Source organism: Eucalyptus grandis, chromosome 10 (genome assembly GCF_016545825.1).
Source record: "Eucalyptus grandis isolate ANBG69807.140 chromosome 10, ASM1654582v1, whole genome shotgun sequence".
In the NCBI taxonomy this organism is placed as follows: Eukaryota; Viridiplantae; Streptophyta; class Magnoliopsida; order Myrtales; family Myrtaceae; genus Eucalyptus; species Eucalyptus grandis.
Genome location: NC_052621.1, coordinates 30,410,919 through 30,435,863, shown reverse-complemented (window position 1 = coordinate 30,435,863; position 24,945 = coordinate 30,410,919). Strand labels below are relative to the sequence as shown.

At 41.1% G+C, this 24,945-nt stretch overlaps 2 protein-coding genes and 1 long non-coding RNA gene across 3 annotated transcripts; all 3 read right to left on the bottom strand.

The window, feature by feature from the left end:
• Nucleotides 1–720: 720 nt before the first annotated feature.
• On the bottom strand, nucleotides 721–2,736 carry LOC104456975. The gene is made up of 4 exons (XM_039302979.1): nucleotides 2,634–2,736; nucleotides 2,006–2,360; nucleotides 1,175–1,293; nucleotides 721–1,107 (listed from the first exon to the last, which is right to left on the bottom strand). Exons 1-4 carry the CDS (start codon nucleotides 2,734–2,736, stop codon nucleotides 857–859), a joined length of 828 nt encoding a protein of 275 aa, XP_039158913.1. The 3' UTR covers nucleotides 721–856.
• An 18,909-nt stretch (nucleotides 2,737–21,645) lies between these two features.
• On the bottom strand, nucleotides 21,646–22,455 carry LOC120289225. The gene is made up of 2 exons (XR_005547135.1): nucleotides 22,186–22,455; nucleotides 21,646–22,094 (listed from the first exon to the last, which is right to left on the bottom strand). It is a non-coding gene; the product is annotated as an uncharacterized LOC120289225 (long non-coding RNA).
• Nucleotides 22,456–23,527: 1,072 nt separating this feature from the next.
• On the bottom strand, nucleotides 23,528–24,256 carry LOC120288815. Its single transcript, XM_039302978.1, has 2 exons — nucleotides 24,138–24,256; nucleotides 23,528–24,040 (listed from the first exon to the last, which is right to left on the bottom strand). The coding sequence occupies exon 2, from the start codon at nucleotides 23,864–23,866 to the stop codon at nucleotides 23,528–23,530; it is 339 nt and encodes a 112-aa protein (XP_039158912.1). The 5' UTR covers nucleotides 23,867–24,040; nucleotides 24,138–24,256.
• Between the last annotated feature and the right edge of the window lie 689 nt (nucleotides 24,257–24,945).

The following is a 24,945-nucleotide window of genomic DNA, read 5'->3' as shown; positions in this document are numbered from 1 at the left end:
GTTAGATATTTCTTGAGCCCATAAATTATAATTGGAACCTTTCATAATAGTCTAAATGGGTTTTGAAAATGCCAATTATTTCATAATATGCAATATACTTGTATGAGCCTAGTAGATCCTATAATGAGTTTGAAGAAAACTGGTACCTGCAGAGCTGACATGGAGAAATTAAGGCCGGTAATAGATTCAGGACCTTGAAGTGCCTCGGGAACCACTCGAGAAACACCAAGGACCGGTTTGAAACAGGTTGAACAGGAGGTGGGGGTCTGGTTAATGCCGGTCAATGGCCGATTAGCACGATCAACAATCACTAGGGGTGTACACGGGTCGGGTCGGGTCTTGATGTTACCCGACCCAACCGAAACATACGGGTCACATACTGTGACCCGACCCGACCTGACCCGAAACACATTAAACTCGCATAGGAAATTCGGGTCGGGTTGGGTCGGGTTTCCGGGTTTCCTTTTTTTTTTTTTTTTTTTTTTCGGTTGAGAGTCGAACGGGGGCATTCATCTTCATTGTTGTTCGTGACTTCTCGCAAATGTTATAGGTTATAACGAAACATTCAAAGCCTCGGCTTGGCTCTTTATTTTTTAGCATTGGATTGATTTTTGTCTCTTTTTTCTTTTGGCTGGCCTCAAATGAATGTATCTTCTACAAATGAGTACAAGCATATGCATGTGGGGAAAAGAAAGAAGTTAAAATGGGGTCGAAGAGAAGTAAATGTTTAAGAAATACATTCATACAATTGGAAAAGAAGATGCTAGAGAATTGGAAATAAGAAAAGCTGCACTTCTTGCCAATGCCCACGAATTCATAAGGTATGGTGAGCTCGGTAAATGTGTTGAAAAGGGTTTTACTTTCTAGAGTAAAATATGCAATCTTCTCCTTTCTTCAGGATCTGCTTATCAGAATCAAAGGTTGATTCTGTAGACACAGAGCTCTTGGAGGATCCAGTTGAAAAATACAGCTTATTGCCTGTCCTTTGAGGTTTCTTCTGATTATGTAACACTGAACTCTCCGTCTTGGAATCTTCATCATTGTCTTCTTCAACCATCCGCTTCCTGATATTCTTATTTCTTGATGGCTTCCTGAAAAAGCTACACACTGACAATAAAGAAACACTGAATCAGTATACATCAGGAATTACCCTATTCAGATGTTTGCTTTTCACTTGTCTCCTCCAAATTTCCTGGTTCAGCCTGCTTAGCCTCACCAGAATCCGCCATAATGAAGCCTAGCCTACCACTAAAAAACAGGCTCGCCGCTCGTGTGTTCCAGAAAGCAAAGACACTGCACATGCAATTTTATCATAAGTAATCAATGCAAACCCAGAATTGCCAATGATTCAAAGACCACACAAAGACTATCTTTGTTTCCAATATCAACTGATAAGTACACAAGAGTGAACATGTCTAAGTAAAACCTTGCTGAATAGCTAAATCTATCTCCATTTAATGCTTCAGCTTTTATCTATAAACAGGGCCTATACCATCTATGAGGCCTCGTTCATTTACAAAGAAGTCCCATGCGAAACACAACATATATTTTTCACGTGATATTAAACTGAACTAAAAATCGGGTAGAGAACATGTCTCCAGCAAACAAGTAGAATAAATTTTGGGCAGCAGGGTATGAAACAATAACTAAACTGGCTAAAGAAATTTTAAAAGAAAGAAACCCAGAAAGAGAAATAGATTTCGAAGAAACAGAAGCAGCCCAGCTAGAGAACTCAAAGTCATGCCGACAACTTAGCCCCAATCCAACATCAAAATTGAACCATAAAAAAACACACTCGACCCAATACAATCGCCGAATCAAATCGCCCCGCAACGAAGAGCAACAGACAATCATCAACAATCGCCCGAGCGGAAAGCGGCGACTTTGCGAAACGCAAAATTCCCGATCTCCACGGCCAATGTTGAGCGCCATTGAGCAGAAATTCGGGACGGCATTTGACGAGCGGCGAGAGGGGGAAGGCGCATGGATCTGAGGGGGGCCTCACCTGCCGGGACTTGGAAACGAGGCGAGAAGCGAGCGCCATGATCGCCGAGCGAACCCAGTCCCCGAGCTGTCGACGATGGTCGGCCGCACGCGGCGGCAAGGGTTCCGGCGTTGGCGAGGCGGAGGCGAGGGGTGGCGACAGCGAGGGCGAGGCGGAGGCGCGTCGATCAGAGGGCGGCAGCGGACTCCACGAGAAGGCGCACTCGTCGGAGAAGAAGGCGGAGCCGACGAGGTATGTGCTACAGTGCTTGTGTTCGACTGTTTGTGTTTGGGGCTAAAGTGTTTGTGTTTTTGGTGTGTTTGGACTTTGGAATTAACTTGTTTCGGGTCGAACAATGTTCGAACCTTGACCCTACCTGAAACACATTTTTTCGCTTGTTTTATATTTGTTACCCAAACACGACCCGAACACGAAACACATATAATACATGTTTCGTGTTCGGGTCGTGTTCGGGTCGGTTCAGGTCGGGTTGGTCCAGGTTTTTTTGACACCCCTAACAGTCACCATCAGAGGCTGACGTGGCAAACACGTGTCAACGACATGGTTGGAACGTGGCGCTAACGTCGCTTGGTAAGCGAGTGGGGGCGCACACGGCGTCGAACGGTGATGATGTGCCGAAGTAGGATACCCAAAGTGTTAGAATAGCACCGTAAGTTGTCGGGGTCAGCGAATCCGAGAAGTGGCAAGAGTGTGCCGAAGTGTGCAACGCCGAATGGCATTACAGCACTCATCGGTGGCAGAGAGTGTAATTTTAGGGTCGAGCTCTTTGAAGGGCAGAGAGTGTAATGGTCGTGTCAATTTTGCAAAAGAAACAAATAGAAAGTGGCATTACAGCACTCATCGGTGGCAGGTTTGACCAAATGTTCGATCCCAACGCGGCTGACATAATATTGCTGCGACGGCCACTTTATAATAGACTCAATGGGCGGCGCTTCCTCAATCTATTCTATAGTGACTCTGATACAATGATAAGAATAAAACGAAAAATAAAGTTGTGAAATTTCTGTTTATTGATAAACTATACAAGAAATAGGCTTTACAGTGTTGATTGATTTCATTCTGTTTTAATATTTGAATAGCCATCTGAAAATTACAGTGACGCGTAGGTGGATTTTCCGGAAAATATCAAACATAATACAGTATCTTCTTTATCGGGTACTCTTACTGTAAAGTCCAGCTGAAGTGTTGGGTATTTTAAGGAACGACATCCATATTCGGACCATGCTGTTGAAAGGATAAAGTGAAAACAATATCATGGAAAGGAACAAGCATCGTATACCCATAAGACATCTCCAAGCAAAGATTGACTGAGGAACCTGGTTAGCTTGAGGGAAGAAAAAAGGCTAGTTCTCATGAATTCCTCATTCCATGGTTACAACTTTTTACTGCTTTCAGAAGTCAAAATATCTGCAAGACTCGCCTGTAGTGATAATCTTAATGAGTGGACATACTAAATGATACGGTAGGTTACAAGTTAAGATTATTATAAGCGGGTTACGATCACTATAGAACAACTATTCGTCACATCGCTGATATTTTAACCGTGTGAACTCGTCTATCTTAGTCTGAACTTTAGCAAAACTGGATTGGCTTCTTAATTATTTAACCTGCCAATGGCAAAAGTACCGGATGCTTTCTTGTACCTCCGTCAAAATTTGGCTCCATCAATAATCAATCTGGGGGAGAGGCACCCGTTCGAGGAAAAGCACCGAAAAAATCAAAAAAATATAAAACACAATCACAAAAGAACACACACCCCTATACACCTTGCGTGGCAACATTCCTACAATGTAGTATCAAATATGTGACAATGACATTATATTCACGTATTACATGAGCATTATGTTGTTATTTATGTTATAAGATACATTCTCTATGAGCAAGTGTTCTTATATGAACAAGTTGATAATGTGTGTATAAGCATAGGCTTCGTTGCTTCCTATCAAGTGTATTGAAGATATAATTGATATCTAAGATGCAAATGGATCCCAATCGTATATCGTATAATTGAATTCTAAAACTCGTAAACATATAGTATCTCTAGCAATTTGAAAATCAAATCCTTAATTGTTGAAATCCATAAAAAAAAAAAAAGTAATATTTTCTTTGAATTGGTTTTAGTATTCTATATTAGATAAAATAAGCCAACAATGTTCTCGTTTGATCTCAGATCACGGGTGCTGATAAAGTGTTAAACTCTACAGATGAATGGAATTTCATCACAAAAAATTAAATTCATTTTTACTTGTCTCTGCAACTCCTAGTTCGACAAAGTAAGGAATATAAGAGTGTTTATTAAGGGCACCCGACTTTACCTCATTGTGGCAGATACTTTCTCTCCCGACTCCCGGTCAAAAATCACACAAGCAAAGAATTACAAAGCTTACTGTAAACAGGAGAAGCCACCCCAAGAAAAGCATAGAAAAATGAAGAATATCTGTAGGAAAGAATGAAATGTCCCCACAAATTAATTCAATCCAAGCAAACAAGCCAACACACACACGCCCACACGACCTTGCTCGAAACAAACATATCGATTAGCCGTGGCTGCTTCCGACACGAGAAGCTGCATGATGTTCGCCGGAGACGCTGCCCAGATCGTATCGCAGAAACTAGATATCTTGCTTCCTCCCCCGGCCTGCGTTAAGTGCTTCCCGATGCAAGCCCGCGCGGAGGATGCCAAGGCGAAGCTGGCCACGATCCAAGACTTCATTTCCACTCAATACGGACCGTCCAAAACCACGGAGTGGTTGGGGCGGCTCCTCCGAGCCATCTACTATGCTGAGGAATTCATCGACAAGTTCCACCTCAGAGAGGCCCGCGAGAGGCACGAGGCCCTGCGCACGGCGGCAAGGTCGTTGGCCGCGCTCGTCTCCAAGTGCAAGCTGTGGAGGGACTTGTCCATGCTTGTGAATATGATGGAGGAGTAATGTGATGAGAAGTTCTTGAAGGAGGTGTTGAAAGATATGTAGCAATTACTGATATGATTAGATCTGATTACGATTCTGAATATATCAATTAAAGATTAGATTTAGATCTAGATTGATACATAGGATCATTTACTTCCATTAAATGTATACTCTTTGTATTATATCTATAGGGGTCTTTACATTTACAATTCATTGAAGAAAATATACAGAAAATTCCCTACGTCTTCAGTCTTGATATCTTTCTTTCCTTCATTCTTTTTGCTTTCTTTTATGGTATCTGAGCCTCCAGGCTTCTGACTTGATTCTGCCTCGACCTTCTGCCAGAGGAATCCTTGACCTACAAAAGGGATTACCATTCAGCATTAGGATCAATCTCAAAGGAAGGAATTATTTTTTTTTTACTTACCATGGCCACCCCGCATGACAATGCTTCTGCCGCTGGTAATTAGTCCACTGGAGAAGCCACCCCTCAAGTTTCGCAGAATCAGAGTCCTCTTGCGACACTTCCAATAGTGGAGCAACAGCCGGCTTAGCCCCAACTCGTACAGTGGCGGCCCACATAGGCTCAATTTAATTTGGGGCAACCCATGACGAGCCAACCTTACCGGTGGTTTCCTTACCCACTATACTTTGGGCCAAGCCCAAGTTCATCATCGCTTGGATATGTGGGCCACCAGAGCTACGTCCAAAGTGATGGGAGCCTGTCAGCCACGAACGAGGCAAGCCCAACCACCGAATTGGAGCAGACAAGCGAGTCGGGTGAATCGGGTATTGGAACAAATCCCTACCCGGGATATTTTAATGCGGGTTATCCGATCGGGTCAAACAAATCAGGTCTAGGGACGAATCCCTACCTGAATCTCATGCCCGGGTTTTTGCCGATTCCAGCGGCGGCGTTCACCGAACGACCAGAACCAGGCGACCCTTTGTTTGTCTCCACTGCCGACGGACCAAACTGTGGCTGATTAGCCAACAGCTAACCGGGCTAAAGAACTATTCCAAATGGTCACAGGAGCTCTGACGCTCACTAGTGACAAAGGATAAAGAAGGGTTTCTTGACGGAACCGTCGCAATCCCTTCTGATGAACGCCTAGCCCGACACTAGAGGAAGTGCAATCAACTCGTCCGAACATGGATCGGAAATTGCATATCTCCAGAAGTCGCAACTAGACTTCCATCGACAAAGGACGCGAAAAGTATGTGGGAAAACATTAAATAAATGTACGGTAAACTGGATCAAGCAAAGATTTTTTCCCATATGCAGGAACTCAGCAAGCTCAAGCAAGGGAACATGACGGTCATGGCTTGCTTCAACAAGCTATCATCATTATGGAATGAGCTCGAAGCGGTCGAAGAAAAGCTTGAAGGACCAGAATTAACGCTCAAGCAATACAATTCTATTAGAGAAAGGGAGAAAGCTACGCGCTTTCTGTTGATTCTGAATGAATCGTATCTTACCTTCCGATCGCAGGTCCTTGCTATGGATCCAGTACCACCAATTGGGCGTATTTTCCAGTTGGTTGTACAGGAGGAGAGTCAACGGCTCGCGACGCCAAAACACACTAGGAGCAGCGAGAGCATCTCTCTCGCAGCCCACGGTGAACGACGAGATGTGGCCACTAGAACCCTAACCTTAAATCGAGAGAGGGAGAAGAGAACCACATTAGGGTTCGGCGAAGGGGATCTGCGGATCTTTAAAAAGGATGGGATGAACGGCCCAGATCGCACGCGAGGATCGGACGGTTCACGAGGGTCCAATATATTAATCGGATCAGACAACGGACAGGAGCCCGCGTTTAAAGGGATGGATGGCTAGATTTTTGCCACGTCATCAAGAAATTTTGCAAAAAATTCAAAGGGAAAGGGTAAACTATTTTGTGAATATTGCAAACGTACTAACCATATGATTGACAGCTGTTGGAAATTACATGGAAAACCCGGAGAAAATGAGAAAAAAATCTCGGCGGCTTATCAAGTTACTAGACCAATTGGTCAAAACACTGAACAGCCTATTTCATATGATCAATATCAGCAGCTGATGCAGGCACTACATAAATTGGATACTTCAAACAAGGGAGGAAGTTTCTCGAGTATTACACATTGCTTGATTAATTCTATCTCCAGAAAGGCATGGATTATTGATTCAGGGGCAAGCGATCATATTATATGCGACAAATGATTTTTTTCGAGTATAAATGAAAGATTGAATTTTTTTGTTTCCGTACAATTACCCAATGGAAATATTACTCATGTCAATGTGACAGGAACAATCAATCTCAATCCCTAGATTATTCTTCGAAATGTCCTCTATGTCCTAGAATTCCAATTTAATCTCATTTCTATGTCAAAAGCTTGCCAAGAACATTCATGCCAGGTAATTTTTTATGCCGACACCTATTTATTTCAGACCCTTTCGACTAGCAAACTGATGGGCTTGGGTAGTCTTTCTAAATGACTCTTTTTCTGGACAAGTTTTCCAATTAATTTCGATTTATCCTGCAATTCCTTGAATAAGCCATCATTGCGTAACTTGACTACCAATGATAAAAATTTCATTATGCATTTGAGATTGGGTCACAGTGCCTCTTTTCCTTGTCCACAATGCCCTATATGTCCTCTTGCAAAACAATCTCGTATGCCCTTTCCATCTAGTAGCTCCTGAGCTAGTGAAATTTTTTCCTTGATTCATGTGGATATTTGGGGACCTTACCATACAATAAATCATGATGGATCTCGTTACTTCCTTACAATAGTAGACGATTATTCTCGTGTAATGTGGATTTTTTTTATGCGGTCTAAGAATTAGGCTTACTCTCATTTAAAAAATTTCATTGCACTATCCAAGAATCAGTTTGGAAAATCCATTCAACGGATTCGTACTGATAACGGGAGAGAATTCTTCGGCCATGATTACTCCTTGCTTTTTACCGCTCATGGCATACAACATGAGAGCTCATGCATCTATTCACCACAACAAAATGGAGTGGTCAAATGCAAGCATCGTCATCTATTGGAAGTGGCACGTGCTTTAAAGTTTCAAGCATCAATTCCATAAGATTATTGGGGAGATTGTGTCACCACAACGGCTTATTTAATCAATCAAATGCCTACTCAGATACTTAATAGGCGAACACTGTTTGAACTGCTATTCGGGAAGAAACCTGAGCTGCAACACCTCAAGGTTTTCGGATGTCTATGCTATGTCGCAACAATGGGTCCTCGAGACAAGTTAAGCCCACATGCTTGGCAATGCATTTTTATGGGATATCCCAACCTACAAAAGGGGTATCAGGTTATTGAGATTTCCACAAAGGAATTTCTTATTATTCATGATGTAATCTTTCATGAGAACATCTTTCCTTTCTCTAAGAAGATATCTTGAGATGAAGATTCAAGGATAACATCCTCTCCTCGTGGCTTATTATCTGATGAAGCATTACCTCAAGATTCTGCTTACATACCACTAGCACAACCGAGGAATGTTCCTTCTATTCCTACACTAATTCCAACAACAACACCGACTTTAGCTGAGAATTCAAACTCCTCAAAAGATATTTTGGAGAACACACTAAAAGGCCCTGCTGCTAATGAGGAAATCCAGGATGTCGCGCTGCCGTCCTCCAGTGAGACGATTCCTTCTACTACAGAAGTTGATCATCCAAGACGTTCTGGTCGAGCTACGTTACCTCCAACTTAGACCAAGGATTATGTCTGTGCCACTCACAATTCTCCAGGTGTTTAGTATCCAATCTCATCATATGTTTCCTTTCATATATTATCGCAGGAACATAGATGTTGCATTAGTCGTCTATCAAAAGACAAGGAACCATCTAGTTATGATGAGGTGTCTATTGACCCAAGATGGCAATAGGCCATGAAGGCAAAACTACAGGCACTGATTGATAATCAAACATCGGATCTTGTTTCACTCCCACCTAATCGTAAATCGATTGGGTGCAAATGGGTCTACAAGATCAAGTATTATGCTGATGGCTCCATTGAACGATACAAGGCACGGTTGGTAGCCAAGGGATATACCCAACAAGAAGGTTTTGACTATCATGAGACTTTCTCTCCAATTACCACAAATGTCACAGTCCGTTCATTCTTAACCGTTGCCGCCATTAATGACTAGCCTTTACATCAGATGGACGTGCACAATGCCTTCTTACATGGTGATTTAGATGAAGAAATCTATATGGATATTCCTCAAGGCTTACGGAGACATAGGGAGAATAAAGTATGTCGTCTTCGCAAATCCCTTTATGGATTAAAACAAGCATCCAGACAATGGTATGCTAAATTTGCAAATGCTCTTACAACAACAGACTTCGAGCAGTCCAAACAAGACTATGCTTTATTCATTCGGACCAAAGGTATGTCATCTATTTATTTAATGATATATGTCAATGACATTCTTGTTATAGGAAATGATAAAGCAACCATATAAAAATTCAAGGAATATTTTCATGCCACTTTCCACATTAAGGACTTAGGAGCACCTAAATGTTTTCTTGGGATTGAAATTGCTCGATCTGATCAAAGGATTTCCCTTAGTCAGCGGAAGTTTGTATTAGAGATTATATCATAAGCAGATTTATCACGAAGCAAGCTAGCTGTAATTCCCATCGAGCAAAACACTAAGTTGACTACCACAGATTATGATAAAGCCATATCTCAAAATGATGATCCCATACTCAAAGATCCATTAGGCTATCAAAGACTTATTGGGAAACTCATATATCTAACTATGACTAGGCCCGATATCTCCTATGTGGTACAGACACTTAGCCAATTCATGCACAATCCAAAGCGATCTCATTTGGATGCTACCTTGAAAGTCATGAAATATTTAAAGAAGTGTCTAGGACTTGGGATACTTCTATCTAAACAATGTGACATGAAGATGATAGCATACTGTAATGCAGATTATGCAACATGTCCCATAAGTTGAAGATCAATCACTGGATATTGCATCAAATTGGGAGAATCACTTCTCTCACGGAAGACCAAGAAATAACCCATTATGTCCTTGTCCTCAGCCAAAGCAGAGTATCGAGCTATAGCTAAAGCCACTTGTCAAATAATGTGGATACAAGGCCTACTTAAGGATCTCGAAATACAAGTGCAAGGACCAACGAAGCTATATTGTGATAATGATGCGGCTCTCAAACTAGGAGCAAATCCTATAGTGCATGAGAAAACCAAGCATATAGAAGTGGATTGTCACTTTACATGGGAAAAGATCCAAGAATGAGTGATTGAGACAAGAGGAATTGGGATGACGGAACAGCTAGCAGACATCTTTACCAAGCCATTGTGTCAAAGACAGCACACATATCTATTAAGCAAGCTAGGCATCTTGGATATCTACAAGCCACTAGCTTGAGGGAGAGTGTTGAAAGATATGTAGCAATTACTGATCTGATTCGATCTGATTACGATTCTGTATATATCAATTAAATATTAGATTTAGATCTAGATTGATACATAGGATCATTTACTTCCATTAATTGTATACTCTTTGTATTATATCTATAGGGGTCTGTATATTTGGACCCCCGAATTTGGAGTATCCTACTTTCACGCAATTCACAGGGTTCAACAAGCAATCGATATTTCACGATCATTGAAGACAATATATAGAAAATTCCCTTGTCTTCAGTCTTGATATCCTTCTTTCCTTCATTCTTTTTGCTTTCTTTCAGGAGGGGGTCGAGGGCAAAGGGAAAAAGGAACCTGCTAGTTCCTCCTCCCATGCTAGTGTTCCATGGTGTAGTATTTTATTATTATTACGTCCATGATGGGGTGCGATTGGAACGCACCATTTCACCTTGATACGCTACGATGAAAAGACACCATTGAAAGGGTATGAAGGGAGATGTATAAAAGCTTCCCGAAGACAACCGTTGATGGTTGTTGGCAGAATGTACGCTTAGAGAGAACGTACGTTCAGAAAGTTTTCGTTCTTTCTCTCCCCTTTCCATCAAGGCGTTCCATTTCTTCTTTATGAGAACAGTTTACATTTACGTCGTGGAAATATGATGTTTTCCTTGTGATTGCATTCAGACCAACGTGAAGTAATTTTGTTTATGTTTCATCGACAATTCAACGTTCGTTCTAGGGCTAATTGTTGTTTGCGCATCAGATAAAGGTAAGTCGTCTTCCGCCAACTTGAAATCCAACATTGATATCAGAGCCCGATCGTGATTTCTATCTTGTTTTCATCGAATTTACTCATTTACCACATCATATCAAGATCAACAGATTGAATTCTACATTGTTTTGGATGTTTATCGCTCGAAATTACAATCTGAATCCTCGAAATCAAACCAAAGTGAAGAATGGGTTCGGGGTTGCGCACACCCATACGAATTCGGCCATTTTTCGGAATATTTTTTCAGCCAAAATCAATTTTTGAATATACAGGGTGAAAGTACTCGTCAAGACAAGTCCAACGGTGGGTCGAACGCTGCCAGAAGATGCTGGACGCGCCCGCACGCGTGGCCAGAAGCCTCTACATTTGGGCCTCACACGCTTAAAGTGCCGGGAAAGCCGACGCGTGATGACGTCACTCTGACGTCAGCACGTGAGCGGCATGCGTGCGTCAGTGAAACAGAGTGTGCTAACGTCACGGATGACATCATTGATGACGTCGCCACCAATGGCGATTGGCCAGCCGGTCGCCGGCCGACAACACAACCCAGAATTGACCCGTGATTCGACCTAGAACCAACCCGACCTTTGATTGGTCAACAGGTTTGACCGGTCAACCATTCCAGCGGTCAAACCGGTTAGACTGATCACCGATTGGACCGGTCATCAGTCGAACTGGTCACCGGTTGGACCGGCCAGGAGCCGTTTGGCTCGCTGGTGCGTGCACCACACGTGCCACGCACTCAAGTGGTGCGTGTGGGCGCGTGAGAGCTCCAATTGGAACGTGGTTAGCGGCATTTGGTTCGTATGAGTATCCTCTACACTGTGGTATATTTATATTGGATATTTGAATTTTATTAATGTATAAAATTGTGTACGGAACCCTATGTACTCGAATTTTAAGGTACAAATGCATAGTTTATTCATTTTTTAGCTTGTATTTTCTTAAGTTTTAAGAAATACAGTAACTGGCCTATATGAAAATGATGTCATATATGTTGTGTAGAGCTTGTTTCGATGGTAGCATGTATGTAGTTTAATATACTTACAAATGCATAGTTTATTCATTGATAATGGTAGGAAATCCTTATTTTTCTGTTATATGTTGAATTGCAATTTTGATTGTAGTTACAGCATGAATATTTTTGTACGTTGGTTCACACCATGCTATGTTTTTGTATTAATAAAAAAATGTAGAAATTACATGAGGTCATGTAATTATTTTTCCTAGTGGGAATTTGTAGATTGGTAGAATTCGAATGAGTTCTCACCTAAAACTTAAAATTTGCGCAAATTGAACTAATTAATAATAATAGAACAATCGTTCATAGAAGTTGATTGGGAACATAGTGAACTTTTGTTTCTATGTCATTTATTGAATTATCATTAATTTAGTTTGTCTTTACGGCAAATTAAATATGTGTGTTACTCCGCAAGGTGTGCTAGTATTGATTCTGCGTTTATTATGTCAATGTGTTATAGCAATTGATTATAACTTTGGCATCCAAGACCATTATGGCTGACCTTAATAAGGGTGAGAAATTGAACGGTGACAATTATGATATTTGGCACCGAAAAGTTCAGTACATCCTTGAGGAGCAAGAGGTTTTGGAAACATTCAACCATACCATGGATGAACCTAAGCATGGAACTTCAGCTCAACACAGGAGAGATCTAGAAGCTCATCAAGTTTGGAAAAAGAAAAATAGCATTACTCGCATCACGTTGCTGAGCCATATGCAAGATGATCTCATGTGTGAGTTTAAATATTATGATAAAGCTCAAGCTATATGAGTTGCCTTGAAAGATAAGTTTGGGGGTACATCTGCCACTAAGCTGAGGAGACTCACCATCAAGTTTGACACATTCTGCAAGCGCACAAATGTAACAATGAGGCAGCATCTTGAGGAGATGTCAAACATGATTCGTGAGCTGAAATCGGCAAGTCACTCCCTTACTAATGAACAACAAGTTTAGGTTATTATAAGGTATTTTCCCAACAATTGGGAGCATGTGAAGATTAATATGATGCATAATGAGAATATTATCACTTTTGATGATATAGCGCGTCATTTGGAATTAGAGGATGCGCGCCTAGAGGCTACGAGATCCTCTACCTATGCTTATGTTGCTGAATCGAGTTCGCGCAAAGCTTCGACCTTCCAACGCAAGAAGCGTGGTGGGAAGAAAGACAAGGCCAAGATGAAGTGCTACAATTGTGACAAGATGAGTTACTTTGCTCATAAATGCACTGAGTCAAAAGAGGTACCCTATTACTCCATTATTTTAAGTAATGCTTTTGTTTCTAGTAATGTAATGCTTGCTGAATCTCATCCAATGTGGACTGTAGACTTAAGAGCAACAAACCACGTAACTAGAGATAGAGAAGCATTTGTGGAGTATCGTCGAATTCAGCCTGGAAGAAGATGAATATATGTTGGGAATAACTCAAAAATTAAAGTGAAGGGTATTGGCACATGTAAATTAATTTTACGTGATGGTCGAAACCTATTCCTACATGATGTCCCTTATGCTCAAGATTTTCGACGAAACTTGGTCTCCATAGTTGTTCTTCTTAGCTTAAGTTATGTATTGAATTTCCATAGTGATTATGTTGATATTTTGTATGGAACAGCTTATTATGGTTCAGGTTATGTATCGAATGATTTTATGATGTTAGACATTAATTATGATCAGTATAATATTAATGTCAATGGTTATTTTTCTTTAATTGCATCTTCTAATAATGTTGAGATTGATGCAAGTACTTGGCATGCTAGATTATGTCACATTGGGTTGCAAAGAATGCAAAAATTAGCTAAAGAATGCCTTTTAGGATCACTCACTAATGTTAATCTACCCGTATGTGAACATTGTCTAATGGGAAAATCAACTAAAAAACCATTCGGTAAAGGGACTAGAGCCGAATTTCCATTACAACTCATACATTCTGACATTTGTGGTCCTTTGAATGTGAGGGCGAGGCATGGAGCCTCATATTTCATCACTTTCATAGATAACTTCACGCGTTTTGATTATGTCTTTCTGATTTCTCATAAGTCAGAAGCATTAGACTACTTTAGACAATATATAGCGATAGTAGAGAATCAGTTGAACCAAACAATAAGGGCATTAAGAACCAATCGCGGACGTGAGTATCTATTTGAGCAATTCAAGGTTCTTTGTGATAAAAAGGGAATTGTACGACAATTGACTATTCCTGGTACTCCACAACAAAATGGGGTGGCTAAGAGAAGGAATAAAACCCTATTGGAAATGGTTAGGTCTATGATGACGCAAGCAAATTTACCTATCTTCCATTGGGGAGATGCGTTATTGACTGCTGCCTATATACTTAACCGAGTGCTCTCAAAATCGGTCACTTCCACCCCTTATGAATTATGGACTGGTAGGAAACCAAACTTGAGTAGTCTACGTCCATGGGAATGTACATCTTATGTTCATGATTCTTCCCATAAATATGGCAAATTAGATCCTAGAGGGAAGAAATGTATCTTTATAAGATATTCTGAACACTTCAAAAGGTATGTGTTAATAAGTGAACAAGCTGATGGAAGTGTGACCAAAATGGAGTCACAAGATGCACATTCTTGGAGAACGATTTTCCTAGTAGATGTGAGATTGATAAGGACTTCCAATTATATGAGATGGAATATTCTAATAACACACCCATTGATATTGTAGAGGGAAATGAAGATTTACCTCAACATGCAAGACCTAGTGGGAGTGTTACATTGCCTGGTGAGCTGAATTCAAGAGAAATTCAATTGCGTAAAAGTAATCATAAAAGTATTCCTCATCGTAATTTTAAGATTGAAGGGGAAGCATTTATGATTGCTTAGAAAGGCGATGCCGAGCCTAAAACTGTTCAAGAGGCTCTCTCATCCTTTGATAAGGAAGAATGGAGAAAAGCTTTGGAAGATAAAATGGAGTCAATGAGGGCAAATAATGTCTGGGACTTGGTTGATCTACCACCCAATCGTAAGGCCATTGGAAACAAATGGGTCTTCAAGATTAAGCGAAGGGCATATGGATCCATTGAAAAGTATAAGGCTCACCTTATGGCGAAAGATTATACTCAACAAGAGGGTATAAACTATGATGAAACATTTTCATCAGTTGTAAGGTTTGCCTCAATACACCTTATCCTAGCCAACGTTGTATATTTGGACCCTAAATTACATCAAATGGATGTAAAGACGGCATTTCTCAATGGAGAACTAGATGAGGAAATCTATATGAAGCATCCAATAGATTTCATAGCTAAAGGTCAAGAGTATAAATTTTGCGAGCTTCATCGCTCAATATATGGTCTTAAGCAATAATTTAGATAGTGGTATCTTCGTTTTAATCAAGCCATAACCACTTTTGGCTTCACAATGATCGAAGAAGATCACTGCGTATATGTCAAGCGGTCCGAAGATAAGTTTATGATTTCATCACTTTATGTGGACGATATTCTATTGGCTGGAAATGACAAGATTTTGGTTATCACCATAAAAGAATACTTGTCCTCCAATTTTGAAATCCCATCGATACCCCTGTCATGCAAGGTGAAGGCCTAAGTACTGAGATGTGTCCTAAGACTCCATAAGAGATTAAAGTGATGGAAAATGTTCCTTACGCTAGTGTAGTCGAAAGTTTGATGTATGCTATGATGTGTACTCCACCCGACATATGTTATGCCGTAGGATTGGTGAGCCGATATCAATCAAATCCTGGTCAAGCACACTGGAAAGTAGTGAAGAGAATCCTGAGATACTTGAAGGGCACCATAAACTATCAACTTTGTTACCAAGGGAAAGATTTACGCCTATTGTGCTATTCAGATGCCGATTGGGGTGGAGACCTAGATGAGCATAAATCAACTTCTGGATATGCATTATTACTCAATGGAGGTGCGATTTCTTGGAATAGCAAGAAACAGACATGCACGGCCTTATCTACGATGGAGACATAATTTATTGCATGCTCTGCCGCAGTATAAGAAGCAGTGTGGCTAAAACGTTTCTTAGAAAATTTAGCCACTGTCACTAAGATTCCAAGACCAGTGATAGTTTATTGCGATAGTCAAGAAGCCATTGGCTATGTGAAGGATCCTAAGTATCACGGAAGGACAAAACACATTGACATAAAGAACAACTTTATAAGAGATATAATAGCGCATAAAGAAGTGATCCTACAATATGTTTCAACCAATAGAATGGTTGCTGATCCATTTACGAAAGCTGTTCCTAGAGACATATTCTTGACCCACAGGATTTCACTAAGATTGCGTAGAATGTGATATATGTTATTGTAGAGGATCATTGGTTTATGTATTTGTGAACATATGTATTGTACTTGTTTGTTTATTAGTGACTTGATGTTTTATCAATAGGTACGAATATAGTATGAGACTAGCACTACACACATATATTATTGAAAAGTATGTCGGTATGCAATGATTGGCTCACTCACATGAGCAATCGCCTCAAGTGATGTAGTAAGCATGTTAAGATGAGACGTTATGTACAAATAAATGCTAAAGAGCGAGTTTAGTACATAAAATATGTCACCTTGATTGGAGTCAAGATGAGGTCTGTGATTTGTTTATAGTAAGACCGAACATGATAGTCCCACAATCATGTATGCTTGTAAGATGCCGAATGCGAGTACTTAATTAGGCGTTATAGAAAGCGAGCTGATATAGCATTCGAGCTAAATATAAGTACGTAAGAAACATGTGACTATGTTTAGGCTAAGATCCGTATAGTGGATATATTTGATAAATGACATATGCTCTTATAGAAAGAAAAATTCACTATAACATGTAATTCATACTACATGTGCATTGTACGACCGATAAGGGAAGGTGAGTAAAATTATCCCTATTTACTCATCATGTGAGCCCTTGAGGTAATTTATAATTTATCTCATTTTGTGCCATATGTTACTTCTGATTATGTTCTCGAAGTGAAAAATCAATGTTGCTACTTTAGCATGTTACCAGCGGTCGTGAATAGATACGGCCTTATGGGACGTGTCTAGGAAAGCAGTTGTTCTGAAATGGAGAGAGACATGAGTGCGAAGGAAAACTGTTGTTGTTTTACATCTATCACATGTATTTATCGGTCGACCAATTATATCGCCTTATGTGGTTGCGGATATAATTGTAAATAAATGGTATTGTGAGAATAGTCAAGTATAGCCTTTAAGGGATAAGTATACTTGGACTGGTGTAACAAAATATGTCCGGGGCACTATGAGACATCGATTGTTTATTTCTTTTTGGGATTGTAGCCATTATGTCATCCCTAACAAGTGTATAATTTGAGCTCTCAAGTGCAGGTGTACTCATTGGTCGCACGGCTTACTTGCCAGTATGAATTATTTTGTAAAGTTGATGAATGTTGAACGCCTTATATTCTTGAAAGAGTGCTATCAAGTTCATCATGTCCGAGTGAGAGATATAGTATTTTATTATTATTACATCCATGATAGGGTGCGATTTAAACGCACCGTTTCACCTTGATACGCTACGATGGAAAGACACCATTGAAAGGGTATGAAGGGAGATGCATAAAAGCCTCCCGAAGACAACCATTGATGGTTATTAGCAGACTGTACGCTTAGAGAGAACGTACGTTCAGAAAATTTTCTTCTTTTCTCTCCCCTTTCCATCAAAGCGTTCCATTTCTTCTTTACGAGAACAATTTGCATTTATGCAGTGGAAATCGAATGCTTTCCTTATGATTGCATTCAAACCAACGTGAAGTAATTTTGTTCGTGTTTTATCAGCAATTCAATGTTCGTTTCGGGGCTAATTGTTGTTTGCGCATCAAATAAAGGTAAGTCGTTTTCCGCTAACTTGAAATCAACACATGGCAAGGCAAAAAAGTGGTGAGGCAAACTAGTTTCTGGGATGGGCAGGTGCCAACTAAATTCTTATGTCGCGAGACTGAGAAAACGAAAATAATGAGTCGGATAAGACAAAAACTGTGTTGGACTGAATGGACTTCGATTTGGGGCGAGCAAGGCACCGGCAAGACGTTCCTTGCGAGATGGGTCTACAGCCGAGCGAAGTACATGGGTTATGAGTGGCGCGCTTGGGTCCACGTCTCGGGCAGCTTGGACGAGCGGGAGATCCTGTTTGAGATACTGAAGCACGTCGAGAAGCTAGCGAGGGACGTGAAAGACATGGATATGGAGGAGATAATGGTGCAACAAAAATTGACCAAGAAGAACAGATTCCTCATAGTGTCGGATGACGTGCAGCCATCTGACGAGCAACTCGTGCGAGTGTTAGCGATTAGCGTCCCAATCTTCTCAGAGGGCCACATAATTACCACAACTCAGGACAGTAAGATAGCCAAGTTGACGGATACATCCGAGGCAGAGCCGATCAGGCTACAAAACTTGGGCAATGAAGAAAGCCAGAGGATGCTCGCTTGGAAGTTGCATGGAGTACCGGAAGGTCAGAGACTCAAAAGACGAGAAGGATATCCTCAACTAGTGTCGTGGCTTGGCGCTCCATATATCCTTACTCGGCGGGTTTCTGTCAAATGCAGGAGAGCGCGAACCCACAGCGTTGGCGGAGGAGGGTTTCAAGTTAGATATACTACAATTGAGTTGCCATAAATTGCCGGTCCATCTAAAACCGTGCTTCATCTACATGGCTTTGTTCCCCGTAGCAATCCCCATCCCGACAAGAAGGTTAATGAGGCGGTGGTTGGCCGAGGGCTTATTGGATTCGCATTGTTACGACAGAGAAAGCGAAATGAAAAGGCAGCCTGAGGACGTGGGAGAGACGTTTATTCTGGAGCTCGCGAATAGGAACGTGATCGATGTTGTGAGCTGGAGGGCGGATGGATCCCCCAAAGCTTGCCAGATGATCACCTCCCTTTATGACATGATCCGCCCAATTGCAATGAGCATGAGGTTCCTACACATACATGGCACTAGCAAGTTGAAAGACAAGAACAACCACGACCCAACTAGCCAGCAACAACAGCTGCTGGCCCAACTGCGAGAAAGAAGCAAGATTCGGTGGCTTGCAGAGCACACGAACATAGTCAGAGACGGCCACGGCGGCAACTACCCCGATTTGAACCTCAGACACATTCGCTCGTTTCTGTCGTTCTACCTGAGGAGAGGTGTGCTTACCAAAGACATCAGCACGTTTCTAAGGAAAATGACATCCGAGACTAACTATAGCTTGCTAAAGGTGCTTGACTTGGACGGTGTGTATAAGCCATCCTTGCAAAGGGTGCTCCACAAGCTGGTGCTCCTAAGGTAGCTAGGATTGAGATCCACGGTGTTGGACTCGATCCCGAGTGCCGTTGCAGATCTGCACCATCTCGAGACTCTCGACATAAAGCACACCAACGTCACTTCCCTGCCGAGTTCCTTGTGGAAGGCAAGGAACTTGAGGCACCTGCATCTCAACTGGTTCTATGTCGACTTGAAGAACATCCTCAAGGCTTGTAGCAACAATGTCAATGCCTTAACTCAACTCCAAACCCTGAGCGGGCTGGTTATTGGCGAAGATAACGAGACCTCAGGCCTCATGTACAGCTTGAGTTTTTCTTGCAACACTCGGATAAGGACGCCTCAGGCGCTGCAGGGAAAACAGTAGCGCATTGGATTAGCTTGGGGCTCACCAATCTCCAGTCCTTGACCTTTGGGGTGATCCAAGGGTCCAAGCCCGTGGAAGTACCCAAGCCCGCCGAACAGGCCCAACCCCCGAAAGAAGCCATGAAAGCAGACCAACCCGCAGAAGAAGCCCAACCCGCGCAAGAAGCCCAGCCCTCGGAAGAGGCCAAGCCCACGAAGGAAGGCACAAAAGTATCCGAGCCCGCGAAAGAAGACAAGAAAGGAGCCAAGCCCATGACATCGCAGATAGGCCCCATACCGGAACTGTCGTTGGCTGAAAAACATCACGAGCTGTTGGAGCTCTACTTGCTGGACCAACTCAACAAACCCATCTGGACACAGCTCTTGCCAATCTCGCTCAGGGCACTGACTCTGTCGGGTTTGAAGTTGGATATAGACATGATTCCCCAGTTGGGTGGTCTCCTGAAACAACTGAGAACCTTCAGGCTGTTGGCCAATTCCTTCCTAGGCACTTGCCTGAGGTTCGCCAAAGATGGGTTTCCAAGCCTCATGATCTTGAAGATCTGGAAGCTACCTCGGCTTGAGAACGTGATTATTGAAGGAGCAATGCTCCATCTCAAAGAACTCGAGTTTAGGCACCTCGATGTGATGAAAAAAGTTGAAGGGATCAAGGAGCGCAAGGGACTGGAGAATATCCATGTGGTAGTCAAAAAGGGTGGTCAGGGTTTTGTTGACGTCCATGATGAGGGAGAAGGAAATACGTTGTACAAGATAGAAGAGACCAAGATGGATGAACCTACAGACAACAACGATAGGTATGGAATAATAATATTAAATCTCAAACGTGATTTATACTCATGATGATGGATTTTTTTATAGAATTGATAATTTCAACAATTATTTACTGGTGGTTAAAACAAACAATTGAGATCCTCATTAAATAAGTATTTCATTAACTCATTCCACCGTATCAAGTCAATGCATATCAAGCCTATATACAAGTCCCTAGCGAATTCTATAGAAGAAAGTAAATTTTCATATAGTCTTCACACCGTAATTAGTCACATAGCCTTTTTAAAACAGTTTGCATTTACACTTTTTCCTGTCACAATTCCAAATCATGTGGGCAACATCATTTGATCTTTGTATAACCCAATGTTGAATCCAAAAGCAACCATTGGAATCAACCTTACTACTCATAGCTGACGCATGTCTAGTGAGCCTTTCACATAGCTTACAAACAAATTGCTGAGGTATAGATACCAATTAAGGCCTATCATTTACATACTATATCATATTTTAAGAAAAGAAGCATATATGAACAAATCTACATATTTCATTGGGAGGAGTACTATTGGGAAAGCTTTGTGTGTGTGAAGCTTTCTTAAGTGGTTTCTTGTTTCCTAGAGTCCCTGACGCTGACGAGGAGGCTCTTCCTTCAATATAAGCCACTACAACGATATTTCGAGTTGAACATGTGTATGTCCCATCCTCCCACCTCGTCAACCCCTCTCTCTCTCTCTCTCTCTCTCTCTCTCTAAGTGTGCAAACAAATAATTTCATATAACTACTATCTTATGTAATTACTGAGATGATGCCATTCAACCATTACAAGATACTCTGTCTTCAGTTTTAGGCATTTAAGTCAGAATATTCTCAATCCGATGAGGTCAGGAAAACCACGAGGGCAAAAAAATGGCTAAATGAAATCGAGGAGTCACAATCAACGAGGGCATGCCACGAGTCATTAGTGAAATTACCAATTTAATCAGCTACAAGCTTTTAAATAAAAAAACATGTAAGAGGATGGATGAAGAAATAGAAACAGTGTTATATTAGTCCAATTAACATCATTCATGCGCCCATACATACGTTAGAGAGCCAGGACCGGTGAGAGGACCAGCAAGCTCTCATTTGTTCAAGAGAATATTACAAAGCTTTTGTACAATGACCTGCATCTCATTACATACATATTACCAGTTAAAAGGAATTCATACCACCTCAGATAGTTGGAGAAACGATTTCGTCACCATTCCGCAAAAGTAATAGCATCCAAAACAAAGCTTCACAAGAAAGACATCATAGTGCTTTTCCACTTACGAAGTTTTGTTTTTGATCGCCAAGGTGTAAAGTTGAGGCCAAACATCTCCTTGGAAGCTTCCTCTGGCTGAACAAAACCAACAAGCTTTGCAACAATTTTGGCACTCTCGGCCACATGGTCCATGTCTTCTGTGTCGGACCACAACCAGTGGGCTAACTGCAAACTTCTATGCTTGGTATTCAAACCAATCCCCCAAGTTTGGAAGAGTATCTCTCTATCTTTCCTGGTGAGCTTCTTTTGCTACTGCTTGGTGAGCATCTGCCTCTCACGACAAAGATCTTGTATGCTGTTTAGCATGATAAAATCACAGACTGAATATGTCCCTACTGAGAATTTAACAAAAGCAGCGAGTGTTTCTTATAATTTAAATTCAGTACCTTGAAACAGCAGTCAAGGCCTGACTATCTTCCAGAGCTTGATTACAACGAGCGGATTTATCCCTAAGATATGACAACCTCCTGAGCTCTACCTCCAAGTAGATGGAATCTGTCGGATCACCTTTAAACAGAAGGAAAAAGTAGCTCCTGTGAACTAATGAAACATTGCATTCCTTCCATAGTTTGACGATCTCCTTCCGCAAGTTTTGGAAGTGTGAAAGCCATTCCAAAGAACCTTCTGTATCATCTTCAATTGGATCCAAGCCAATATCCTTAACGAGTTTAGTAGATGCAATCACATTGGGTTTTATATCATGTACCTGTCAATCAAAAGAGTCCCCCCACTGAGCAAAATGAGCGTATGTTGACAGAACATCCATATCTAATGGTAGTAACCAAACACTCAGTTCGTTCTCCAAATTTCAAAGCACTTTATATTCAAGTGAGTGGTAATCCAAACTTACTTGCATGTCCACATTTACATATGGCAAGACTCTTATAGCTGAAACCATAGCTGGGCAATATCACTACATTGGTCATCATATATTTGTACACAGAAAAAAATCTTTAGATGAATCAAGATTTTCTAAATCATAATATTTCACAAACTTTAAACACCTGATAACCATGGTTTCTGTACCCTGTCCGTAGTAAGTTTTCAAAACAATGTAAAAGAAGCCTAGTCTGACCCACATGGGCCAACCCCTAATAACTCGCCTCCACTTGAGTCATGGGGTGTCACGCCCAAATATTTGAATCAGATAGCAGAGATATAACATTCTTTGATATGGAAAAAGCATACTAACTCCTGTGTTATATTTAAATTCCAATAAAGAAAATAAAAATTTGTAAGGTCCTCCAAAATAATTAATCCATCATTCATCATATAGCTCAATGTCTGTGATGAAAGGAACAAAGAAAAGGCAGGGAACAAAACTCACCCCATGCTGACTAGGTTGATCCTCCTGCTGAGCAATGGACTCCTCTAATTCAGAAGCGGAATCCATACTGCTGTCACATTTCTCAACTGCCCGACTTTTATCTGCTTGAAGCTCATAATCCAAAGAATCCTCCAGTGAATTATAAGAACCACTACCAGACAAATTTTCTTTGGACACACACTTCAGTGAAGGAAACTTTCTCTGACATCCCTCAGGTCTTCCAGGACATTCTTTTTCATATCGAATGGGAGGTGTGCTATGGTTTATCTCCATCTCCTCAATTGAAAATGAAATATTTGTAAGGCTTGACTCACAACTTCTACTCCTGACTAGCTTGAAACTTCTGGATGTAGGTAACTCTTTCTCCTGCATTATCGAATATGCTTTTTCAAGAGAAGGTTCTACATATTCTTGATGGACGCTAACTGTCTAGCTTTCTCCAAAGTTGGTGATCCCAATTTCTCTTTTTCTACATCACCTTCCTCAACCACAATATAGTCCGAGATGCCTGCTGTCTCCTCCACTGATGACATACCACCATTTCCATGGCAGTTCGAGTTCGGCTTTTCCATCTCAATGCAGCGTACTTCTCTGCAAAAGTCCTCAGAATTTTCATCAGTGTACTCTCCAATGTCCTCTGGACATATTCTATTTCTCCTGGAGTGAGATATCCGAATTGAGAGCTGTGAAGAGGGGTCTGAGAGTAAAGAGTTCTCTTCGAAGTCGGGAATGTGGATCATATGCCCATCTAAGTCACTCCTACTGTGTTGATCTGAATATTGACATGAATCAATTGTTAAGATACCAACATCCAAATACTCATTATCTGCTCGGTTTTGAGTATCTAAAATTGGGTTCTTGAGTTCCCATGAACCTCGCACACAAAGTTTAGGGTAATCACTGCATGCATCCACCTAAAGTATTAAATCAACAGAAGATTCATTGAGGAATAATTGGTGTTATAAGTTGAGGACGGCAAATCCATCAAGGAATCTAACAAAGTAGAATCACCTGTGCAGTTGAAGATTTGTGATCCACAACCAATCGGTGCAAATCCTGAACCTCAAACTGAGCAAGGTCTCGCTGCAGAGACAATTCTGCAATCTCTTTCTTGAGCTGTGAGAGGATACAACCACATAAAATAAGGTTTTAAATAATTAAGTGGTTTCCTGATTTATAAATGGACAAAAAAATGCTTCACTGTTCATCGAACTTTAAAGGGGGTGACAACATGGAAATTTTACGAACATAATCTTAAAAGTGCCACAACAAAAAATTATTAAGAAGGCCGGTAAATAAGCTGCATAGTTAACTCTTCACAAATTAGAACTGATTTTGCTACCTGCTGATGTTATTACCCATCCCAGCAGAGGAAAATGCACATAAACCTACAGGCCATCCAATTTTCTATGCCAAATTGCAACAAATAGTGAAGGTTTGTATGCTTTTAGCTCTGAAGTAGATGCCTATTGACAGGATCATGGCAAAACTTAGAAGGTTCGCTGGACATCCAGGTAAATCAGAAGGTTCGCTCAAGTAAGCTCTAGTTATCTTTTTCGTCGAAAAATATATAAATAACATAAAAGAAAAGCTGATGAGCTATAAATGCTAACAGCATAATGGTGAAGCTGTGGGTTATTGCTCAAAGGTGCAGAATGTTAGAAGTGGTCCAAAGGGACATGCTATGGTGAGAGAGATGAAGAAAATTTGCAATTGTGGAAAATATGCATTCTGCAGGGGAAAGTCAAAAAGGCCAGGTGAAGATATTGCTCTTAAAATTCTCAGTTAAGTCTTAGGTTCCCAAGTTAAATTCCCAACT